Source organism: Coregonus lavaretus, assembly GCF_964263955.1.
Source record: "Coregonus lavaretus genome assembly, chromosome: 34".
NCBI classification, from domain to species: domain Eukaryota; kingdom Metazoa; phylum Chordata; class Actinopteri; order Salmoniformes; family Salmonidae; genus Coregonus; species Coregonus lavaretus.
Genome location: NC_140021.1, coordinates 4,596,416 through 4,608,061, shown reverse-complemented (window position 1 = coordinate 4,608,061; position 11,646 = coordinate 4,596,416). Strand labels below are relative to the sequence as shown.

The window sequence follows — 11,646 nt, the reverse complement described above, 5'->3', positions numbered from 1 at the left end:
AGATGGAGAGGGGGAGGAGACGGAGGTGGAGAAGGAGAGGAAGAGGAGGGACTCTAGCATGCGAGAGGTGAGTAGGTCTATATTTGCTATGTAACTTTCTGCATTTGTTTTCATCATGGCTATCAATCAATGAACAATAAAACAATTGAAGCTGTAATATATTCTGTGTCCAAAAGCTCTGACGAAGGCCTTGAGGACGATATGTAAAGCTTAATAAAGAGCAGTGATATTATCAAGAGCAGTGATATTATCAAGAGCAGTGATACTGTCAAGAGCAGTAATATTATCAAGAGCAGTGATATTATCAAGAGCAGTGATACTGTCAAGAGCAGTGATATTATCAAGAGCAGTGATATTATCAAGAGCAGTGATACTGTCAAGAGCAGTGATACTATCAAGAGCAGTGATACTATCAAGATCAGTCTTACTATCAAGAGCAGTCTTACTATCAAGAGCAGTGATACTATCAAGAGCAGTGATACTGTCAAGAGCAGTGGTATTATCAAGAGCAGTGATACTGTCAAGAGCAGTGATACTGTCAAGAGCAGTGATACTATCAAGAGCAGTGATACTATCAAGAGCAGTCTTACTATCAAGAGCAGTGATACTATCAAGAGCAGTGATATTATCAAGAGCAGTGATAGTATCAAGAGCAGTGATACTGTCAAGAGCAGTGATACTGTCAAGAGCAGTGATACTATCAAGAGCAGTGATACTGTCAAGAGCAGTGATACTGTCAAGAGCAGTGATACTATCAAGAGCAGTGATACTATCAAGAGCAGTGATACTATCAAGAGCAGTAATACTATCAAGAGCAGTGATACTATCAAGAGCAGTGATACTGTCAAGAGCAGTGATACTGTCAAGAGCAGTGATATTATCAAGAGCAGTGATACTGTCAAGAGCAGTGATACTGTCAAGAGCAGTGATACTATCAAGAGCAGTGATACTATCAAGAGCAGTGATACTATCAAGAGCAGTGATACTGTCAAGAGCAGTGATACTTTCAAGAGCAGTGATATTATCAAGAGCAGTGATACTGTCAAGAGCAGTGATACTGTCAAGAGCAGTGATACTATCAAAAGCAGTGATACTATCAAGCAGTTGCCGGTTTCTTATTTTTTCTCATCTTATTCAACTGTTACCATGCACCTGCAACAAAGATAACTCAGATATGCGAGTGCCTTTTTGATTTTGTTTCCTTTATAAACAAATGAGGTCATGTGACACCGTGTTCTTCTATGTTACCAATGCCGCCAGGGGAAATCTCTAAACATTAGTTTACATAATAAAGACTTGACAGGGAATTCTAACATACCCAGGGGATGAGTTGAACAGAAGGACAATGAATACTGATGATATGTTCATATAGCTCCAGGCTGGTCTCATAGACTAGATCTAACACTCAAATTAGTATGATATGTTAGAGTGGTTGGTTGGTCGGGATGGATGGGTGGGCGTATAACGCGAATGTCTAGGAACCCAAAGGTTGTGTGTTCAAATCTCATCATGGACAACTTTAGCATTTTTGCTAATTAGCAACTACTTAGCATGTTAGCTAACCCTAACCTTAACCCTAACAATTCGTAACATATTGTACGAATTGTAATTTGTAACATATCATACGATATGTAATTCGTAACATATCATACGAAATGAATACATACCATACCAAACGTAACAATTTATAGTCTGGAATAACATATTTTTTATTTTTGTTATTTTACCTTTATTTAACCATGTAAGCCAGTTGAGAACAAGTTCTCATTTACAACTGCGACCTGGCCAATATAAAGCATAGTAGTGCGATAAAAACAACAACACAGAGTTACATATGGGGTAAAAAAAACAAAGTCAAAAATACAACAGAAAATATATATACAGTGTGTGCAAATGTAGCAAGTTATGGAGGTAAGGCAATAAATAGGCCATAGTGCAACAATTACAATTTATAATTAACACTGGAATGATAGATGTGCAAGAGATTATGTGCAAATAGAGATACTGGGGTGCAAATTAGCAAAATAAATAACAATATGGGGATGAGGTAGTTGGGTGGGCTAATTTCAGATGGGCTGTGTACAGGTGCAGTGATCGGTAAGGTGCTCTGACAACTGATGCTTAAAGTTAGTGAGGGAGATAAGAGTCTCCAGCTTCAGAGATTTTTGCAGTTCGTTCCAGTCATTGGCAGCAGAGAACTGGAAGGAATGGCGGCCAAAGGAGGTGTTGGCTTTGGGGATGACCAGTGAGATATACCTGCTGGAGCGCATACTACGGGTGGGTGTTGCTATGGTGACCAATGAGCTAAGATAAGGCAGGGATTTGCCTAGCAGTGATTTATAGATGGCCTGGAGCCAGTGGGTTTGGCGACGAATATGTAGTGAGGGCCAGCCAACGAGAGTGTACAGGTCACAGTGGTGGGTAGTATATGGGGCTTTGGTGACAAAACGGATGGCACTGTGATAGACTACATCCAATTTGCTGAGTAGAGTGTTGGAGGCTAATTTGTAAATGACATCGCCGAAGTCAAGGATCGGTAGGATCTAGTCTACACTGCTTCGTTTTTCATGCTGACACTGTAGATGTCTAGATTAAATGTATTTTCTCTCCTGTATCCCCAGATCCCACGACAGTTGCTGGAGTCAGCAGCAGCCCCTCCATCTGAAGCATCAGGTCGGACATTGTTTCCATGTCACAGTTACTTAAAAATTCTAGAATGACACCCACAGAACTAGAATGAGATTTTTATTTCTATGATGACACCATTGCATTTTTGAAATCTGTTATGTGTTCTCTGTTTTCAGCTGAGGTTCTTCTGGATGCGTCCAAAGAGGTCAAATCCCTAGAGCAGATCTCTCCTGTGAGCAGACGGTGAGGAATGGAGAGAAAGAGAGAAACGGATGCTGGGAATCCCTCCCTAGATCAAAGCAGAGACATGGAAAGAGGGACAGAGAGAGGGAGGAGGAGAAGAGGAGGATATATTTGGTATCACCGTTTGCAGTAGTAGTTGTCTTGGTCTTGGTTAGATAGCTCAGTGTCTGCTATTTTCAGGTGTCCTATGGAGGATATAGTGGAGGAACATGTGGCTCTACCAGACAGAGAACAGGAGACAGAGACTAGAGAGGTCACTGCTGAGGGTCTGTTGACATAAGGTCTTAATAATCACCCCTCTAGTCACTGAAATACTCTTTCTAACTCACCCATTACTGTACTGTTCCATCTATTCCCATAGGGCGGCGCAGCGTCGTCCGGGTTTGGCCGGTGTAGGCCGTCATTGTAAATAAGAATTTGTTCTTAACTGACTTGCCTAGTTAAATAAAGGTAAAATAAATTAAATAAAATATTCTCTATATCTATCTAACTCACCCATTACTGTACTGTACTCTACCGCTCCATCTATTCTGTCTAACTGTTACAGTCTGGGCAGTGTTTTAGACATGGCTATCCTCTCCCTCTCTGCTCCTTTCAGTGTGGTGTCCTCCTACCTCCTGAGGTTTGGGAAGGTCACCTTCTACTCTCTTCTGCCCCTGGAGGCAGACTGCAGTACTGCAGTTCACATGCTCTCCAAACTGCTAGGCCAGAGCTGACAGAGAGAACAGAAAAATAGAAATCGCATTCCAATATTGTGTATAATACTTCACTAACAAACGTGCATGCATTTTGTGTGTGTTGTAATGTGACGTGTGTGTGTGTGTGTTGTATTGTGACATATGTGTGTGTGTGTGTGTGTGTGTGTTTGTCCAGAGCTGGTGTCTGCATCAGGCTGAACCCTTCAGCCCCATCACCGTCATCCCTGGACCACTCAGCACCGTGCACGCCTGAGGAACACAGAGGATGTCCACACACACACACACACACACACACACACACACACACACACACAGAGGACGTCTGTCTTACACACACAGGGGGCGTTTGGCCATACTTTTAAAACTGATCATGTTCATTCAAGTCAAACATTTCATTCCTATGAGATCATCACCTCAAACTGTTTTGTAGCACACATGATGACCTCTTTGAGTTTTGTAACATTTTGTACAACTTTTTATAAGTGAAGCCTTTTTATAAAAAGTGAAATTACTGAGGAGTTTGTATTGTTGAAAGGTAAAGCTGTTAATATTGTGATTCTTTATTCAAAGTTGGTATTTATATTATTCATATCTATTGAAGTGTATTTATTAATATATTTAATACTATATATTTAGCAGGGGATATATTTTTTTATAATTTATTTGTCAACTGTCATGCAAGTTGATATTGTTGACAGAAACGTTTTTAATGAACCTTTCTCAGATGGTTTTTCTATAATATTGTGGTATGAGGTTGCTCTGTTCTTACGGTGAAGCATTTATGAGATGTATTACTCTTTAAAAAAGAGTCTACAAATGTAATTCTATTATTGGAACCATTATGTACCATTCATTTGTGATCTACTGAAGAGTTTGTGTTGTTGAACGTGGACTCATCCACATCTGAGATACGAAAACATGAACATCTGACTAACTTTGATTTGGGGCTGAACAATCCCTTCAAATTTCTGGTCAATAAATTGAATTAGATACTAGCTAGTTTGCTTTACAGTAGAGTACAATTTAGGAATCGTCTGCAAAGGGACAATAAGGGACAGTAAAGGATGGCTAGTCAGACTCGGAAACTCAACAGCAGAGGTCTACTCTGAACTATGACCTCATCCCTCTCCTCTCTCCCCTTGACGTCATTGTGCCTGGCTGGCAGAAAAAATCAACATCTGATCTCATGGCTGAATTACTCAATACAATGAAACTTGTGGGCAGGAGGAGAAGGGGCTGTGCAGCCTGTATCGCTGAGTCACACCGCGCAAATGTAGCGGCGGGCTGCAATAAACAAAAGAGGCAGAGGTCACTGCTGTGGTTCGTGAGGTAATGGTGACCGCCTGTTTCTCCGCTGAATGCAGAGCAGCCCAGGGGACAAAATGGGAGTGTTAGTGAGTGTTCATGTTTGGATAGAGAAGACGTGTTTCATGTTCTAAGCTAGCACTGAACTAGAAGAGAGCTGACATTACCAGTGTAAACCCCTTAGCCAAGATCATTATTGGTCTATTTTACTAGTCTTTTTAGGTCATTTACCATTTACTTTCCACATCCTGCTAAGGCCAAAGGTGGATGTCACCAAAGATCATGGTATACAGTGGGGGGAAAAAGTATTTAGTCAGCCACCAATTGTGCAAGTTCTCCCGCTTAAAAAGATGAGAGGCCTGTAATTTTCATCATAGGTACACGTCAACTATGACAGACAAAATGAGCATTTTTTTTCCTGAAAATCACATTGTAGGATTTTTTATGAATTTATTTGCAAATTATGGTGGAAAATAAGTATTTGGTCAATAACAAAAGTTTCTCAATACTTTGTTATATACCCTTTGTTGGCAATGACACAGGTCAAACATTTTCTGTAAGTCTTCACAAGGTTTTCACACACTGTTGCTGGTATTTTGGCCCATTCCTCCATGCAGATCTCCTCTAGAGCAATGATGTTTTGGGGCTGTCGCTGGGCAACACAGACTTTCAACTCCCTCCAAAGATTTTCTATGGGGTTGAGATCTGGAGACTGGCTAGGCCACTCCAGGACCTTGAAATGCTTCTTACGAAGCCACTCCTTCGTTGCCCGGGCAGTGTGTTTGGGATCATTGTCATGCTGAAAGACCCAGCCACGTTTCATCTTCAATGCCCTTGCTGATGGAAGGAGGTTTTCACTCAAAATCTCACGATACATGGCCCCATTCATTCTTTCCTTTACACGGATCAGTCGTCCTGGTCCCTTTGCAGAAAAACAGCCCCAAAGCATGATGTTTCCACCCCCATGCTTCACAGTAGGTATGGTGTTCTTTGGATGCAACTCAGCATTCTTTGTCCTCCAAACACGACGAGTTGAGTTTTTACCAAAAAGTTATATTTTGGTTTCATCTGACCATATGACATTCTCCCAATCCTCTTCTGGATCATCCAAATGCACTCTAGCAAACTTCAGACGGGCCTGGACATGTACTGGCTTAAGCAGGGGGACACGTCTGGCACTGCAGGATTTGAGTCCCTGGCGGCGTAGTGTGTTACTGATGGTAGGCTTTGTTACTTTGGTCCCAGCTCTCTGCAGGTCATTCATTAGGTCCCCCCGTGTGGTTCTGGGATTTTTGCTCACCGTTCTTGTGATCATTTTGACCCCACGGGGTGAGATTTGCGTGGAGCCCCAGATCGAGGGAGATTATCAGTGGTCTTGTATGTCTTCCATTTCCTAATAATTGCTCCCACAGTTGATTTCTTCAAACCAAGCTGCTTACCTATTGCAGATTCAGTCTTCCCAGCCTGGTGCAGGTCTACAATTTTGTTTCTGGTGTCCTTTGACAGCTCTTTGGTCTTGGCCATAGTGGAGTTTGGAGTGTGACTGAGGTTGTGGACAGGTGTCTTTTATACTGATAACAAGTTCAAACAGGTGCCATTAATACAGGTAACGAGTGGAGGACAGAGGAGCCTCTTAAAGAAGAAGTTACAGGTCTGTGAGAGCCAGAAATCTTGCTTGTTTGTAGGTGACCAAATACTTATTTTCCACCATAATTTGCAAATAAATTCATTAAATATCCTACAATGTGATTTTCTGGATTTTTTCCCCTCAATTTGTCTGTCATAGTTGACGTGTACCTATGATGTGTGGGAGAACTTGCACAATTGGTGGCTGACTAAATACTTTTTTCCCCCACTGTATACTGACTTCACCTTCTTCCTCTCTGATGTCTGTGCAATGTGTGACCGCTGACCAGTACACAACATGAAAATCAACAATTCTCTCCAATTGTCATTTCACAGAGGGGAGGGGACTGAATGCATCACAAATTGATCGCTAAAATGTCTTGGCATTGGAAAATAATCTTACGTCCATGTAGAATTTATATTGGGTTGTTGGTGTGGTATGTAGGTGATAGGACTTGTCGTGAAACTCTGGTATGTTGCATGGGCCAGTCAGCATGTGTGTTAGTTGAAAAGGAACTCCCCCTTTTCTATACTGGGGACTGAACACACACACAGTTATGGAACATACACACGACACACACAGGCATGCAACCACACGTGCCACACATTCCTGCACACAGGAGAGACTTGTAAGGGTTATTGGGCAAACAGGTTTTTTTAACGCTTACAATGTGACACCACACTGCCAATGTTCCGTAAATCGATCATGGCTCATACACACCTGTCACACCGCCAGAGAGAGAGAGGGGGAGGAAGGGAGGGGAGGGGAGGGGAGGAAGGGAGGGGAGGGAGGGATGGAGAGAGGGGAGGGAGAGGGGGGAGGGAGAGAGGGGAGGGAGGGGGGGAGAGAGGGAGAGAGGGAGGAGGGGAGAGTGGAGGGAGGGAGGGAGGGAGGAGGGGAGAGGGGGGAGGGAGGGAGAGAGGGGAGGGAGGAGGGGAGGGAGGGAGGAGGGGAGAGAGGGAGAGAGGGGAGGGAGGGAGAGGGGAGGGAGGGAGAGAGGGGAGGGAGGGAGAGAGGGGAGGGAGGGAGGAGGGGAGAGAGGGGAGGGAGGGAGAGGGGGGGAGGGAGGGAGAGAGGGGAGGGAGGGAGGGAGGGAGGGAGAGGGGAGGGAGGGAGAGGAGGGAGAGGGAGAAGGGAGGGGAGGGAGGGAGAGAGGGGAGGGAGGGGGGAGGGAGGTAGGGAGAGGGGAGGGAGGGAGGGAGGGAGGGAGAGAGGAGGGAGGGAGAGGAGGGAGAGGGAGGGGAGGGAGGGAGAGAAGGGAGGGGAGGGAGGGAGAGAAGGGAGGGGAGGGAGGGAGAGAAGGGAGGGGAGGGAGGGAGGGAGGGAGAGGGGGAGGGAGGGAGGGAGAGGGGGAGGGAGAGAGGAGGGAGGGAGGGAGAGAGGAGGGAGGCTAACAATCAGTTATGGTCCAAATATTTACAAGAGGTCAGCCAAAGTCACTCACTGCATATATCACAAATAAGCTACGTTTAATTATTGAGAAGCATAAATCTGCCAAAAGTGAATTGTAAAATGAAACATGTGGTAACATGCCCTTTTGACCCTACATAACAGGTTTGCCCGTTGGCCCATCAATCTGACGTGTACATAGGATCGCTAGGTGTTCAAACACACCTGAGAAACCATTCTGAACAGTGCAGACTGTATTTTGTTTCAACTTTTGACCTAAAAGCCATTGACCTTGAAACACTAACCATGGATACATTGGCAGTGCTATGATTCACAAAGGGAGACCCCTGAGTTGATAGCGCGCGCGCGCGCGCACACACACACACACACACACACACACACACACACACACACACACACACCACACACACACACACACACACACACACACACACACACACACACACACACACACACACACACAGGAAGAACAGCATGAATACAAAGACGGGGTAGAATCCCCTGGCAATAAAAACAACGTCAGTCCATCAGCATGCCCCTGACAGCCTAATAAACTTTGCATCTGACCGTCACATTACACACATTCACACCGACCGTTTAAATCATCAGGAGGGAGAGAACAACCCTGTACGCACCACCACACCGACCAGTCTCTACCACCCTGCTCATAGACGAGGAAAAAGGACCTGCTGTCATTCTGAACCATCCACTTGGACTTTAGTATCACAGACTAGCCTTTCTATTCTTCTGACCAAAGCAAGTGTAGAAGTAACTGAAGACTACAGCAGTCTACTAGATAGATACTGAGAGGTAATCAGAGAAAGGAAAATAAGAGAAGGGTGGTAAAGGAGTAGTCCCATTTTACATAGTGGTCTGTTTTTTCAGTCAGGCTGGCCAAAGACACTGACATGGCGGAAGAGACGAACCACACCTCGGAGCCCCAGGAGGCACAGACCAACAGACAACCACACAGGCCAACAGACTCCCCCAGCCTGGGGAACATGGTACGCGCAGAGCTGGAATGGGACGTGCCCATGAGTGTCCCTTTGCCCATCGAGGTCATCAGTGCTGACCAGCCTTTCCCGTTCCTGGACACCACCCTGGCAGACCTGGGCATCGAAGAGTGAGTCCGCAAGTGGCAGGTTTGAGTGTGTGTGCCGTTGACATCTCTACATGACCAGTGAGATGATCAGTGTGTACTCGAAGTGTTGCAAGACATTTGACACCACATAATAATACACAATATGCTGTACACATGGAGTATGTTGAGATGGTGTTGGATGTTTTCTTTTTCTTTACATAGTTTTTCTCAGATGTGTATCGATGTTGATCGGTCTGGGGGAAGCCAGGTTCTGGTCTGAATTGTGAATTGTGTGCTCAGATCCGCAGTGAAGGAGCGGGTGGTGTGGGTGGACACCAAGCGGACGCAGGTGAAGAGCAAGTCAGGCAAACTGAAGGAGAAGGAGATCACCATCCTGGAGGTACGGGTCAAGGCCCAGATCCCCGGAGACAACAAGACCCAGGAGGTCCTCTACAGCACAGAGTCCCACACAGACCGCTCCTTCTGCCGGACCGGAGTGGACATCCTGCCCTGGAAGAGTCACACACAGACAGGTCTGGGACACACTCTCGTCAACAGCTATACAGTTGGATAGGTGTGAGTAAAATGATGATAGGTCTATGTAGTCTTCCTGGAGCTTTTGCCGTATTGCTTTCCACCGATCCAGTTCCTTCCGATGTGTAATCACAGACGGAATAGGGAATATGGCATGAGGTAAGGAGTTGGTTTGGAACCAGGCATAGCCCTAGCCTGGTCACCAGTATGTTTAACTACATTCCACTCCTTGTACTCCGTGTTTGACACATGACTTAGTGGAATGTTAGATAAACAGACTGACAACCAGGCTAGCATAGGCTTAGGCTTTGTTGTCAAACTAAAAGGCACCCATGTTCTCAATATGAATGTCTCAATTTATCAATGCCAATGCCACCCATCCCCTTGGCCTGGTCACGGACATGACAAATGTTCAGCTGCCGAGTTCTCAAGGTGCTGTGGATTTAGACATGCACCAGCCGGCAATTCCTGTGACAAGAATCGAAGATGAGATCATGCTGCATGCCTTTGCATCATTAATAATCCACCCAGATATCTCACACTTTGACCCTGCCCCTCTGGTCTGCATAGCTTCAGAATGGTGTTCTCTCAGTGGGCATTTGTGGTACTTGGCCCACTCAGCATAGACTTTACATAGTCGACTGTGGTTTCCTATTTGATATGACCTCATACTTAACCCTAGTACCACATTCCTGAGATGGCAAAGCAAATTCCTCAAGCTGACACTCAATATCATTCTGCTCATAGAAATGTTTTGATGTATTGGCATGCCTGTATTGAAGTCTTTTGTGCTTGTTTCAGAGGAGAAGGGCTTCCAGCCAGTGGAGATGACCATGGCCTTGGACATCGAGTCACAGCCCAAAGAGGAGATTCGAGAGGTGTGAGGGAACACTCAGGATCATCGGCAGAAAAAGCTATAACTTAATGATCAGTGCAATTACACATGGATCAGCCACTAGGGCTTTGAGTCGTATAAACATTTAGCAAAAAAAATAATAAGCAAAGTCGACCGTAAGCTATCTATGCCTTCGCTGTTATACCATGTTCTACATCTAAATCAGGGATGGATAACTTTGATTGGGGTGGGGGCCACAAAATCTGAACCGCTGAAAATGTTGCTGCTTAAAGCAAGTTTGCTGCAATTCTACACATTTTCCCATAGGGTGGAGAGAAATGTTTGCAGTTTTTAATATATCAGCGTGAGACTGACTAACAAAATCAATGGGGGCCCCCCAGCCACTAATTCGACCATGATCACTACAACTTTAGATAGCGGGCCGCTAGATTAATTCACCAATCTTAAACATTTTAGCTGACATGGGCTAATTGATGGAAAACTGCTGATGGACAAATTTCAAAATCGCACCTTGTATATTCTACTATTTTAACTCGCAAGAGTAAGTTGAGACCCCAACTAAGGAAATTGATCCGAGGGCCTTCAAAAAGGTCCGCCAGTTGCACATCCCTGATCTAAATCGTGCCTTATATATATATATTTCTTTCCAAGTATTTGTTGTAATATTATTTTATAAACATTGTTTGCTATGTAATATTTTGCGTCTCTATAGACTTGGTTTGTCCAGCTATTGCTTGTAATATGCACAATCAAGATGGATTTCAGTAGGTGATGTAACTATTAGTTACTGATTGTGGGCTAAAAGAGCTGTTGATAGAATGAAACAGAATGAATAATTCAGAAAAAAAATGGAAGACATGTTTGTAGATTTGATTGCTGAACCCAGCAGAAAAAAAAAATGTATGCACTCACTAACTGTAAGTTGCTCTGGATAAGAGTGTCTGTTAAATGACAAATGAAAAAAAATAAAAATAATTAGCTGTTAGGCAAGTGTGTTGAGTGTTTATCTGTAAGCAAGCATATGATGCCAATTGTGTCCGATGTAAAAAATAAAAATAAGTCATTATAATCCTGTCATTTGGGCACAAAGGAAGACCTGGACAATATGCACACCCTGGACGTCACGAGCCCTGGAGGTCACGAGCGCATTGTGGCAGATTTGCACCGATTCACAAAACCACCTTACTAAGCACGATGGGAAGCTCTCTGAATGAGGGACAGCGGAAAGAGAAACAATGGTACCGGGGAAAAAAGGGGTTTGATA

General features: G+C 44.3%; 1 protein-coding gene across 1 annotated transcript; it reads left to right on the top strand.

Annotated features, from left to right (window-relative positions):
* Positions 1-4,913: 4,913 nt before the first annotated feature.
* On the top strand, positions 4,914-11,332 carry LOC311108961 (uncharacterized protein). Its single transcript, XM_084151742.1, has 4 exons — positions 4,914-4,963; positions 8,797-9,034; positions 9,293-9,525; positions 10,328-11,332. Exons 2-4 carry the CDS (start codon positions 8,820-8,822, stop codon positions 10,408-10,410), a joined length of 531 nt encoding a protein of 176 aa, XP_084007868.1. The 5' UTR covers positions 4,914-4,963; positions 8,797-8,819; the 3' UTR covers positions 10,411-11,332.
* Positions 11,333-11,646: the final 314 nt, after the last annotated feature.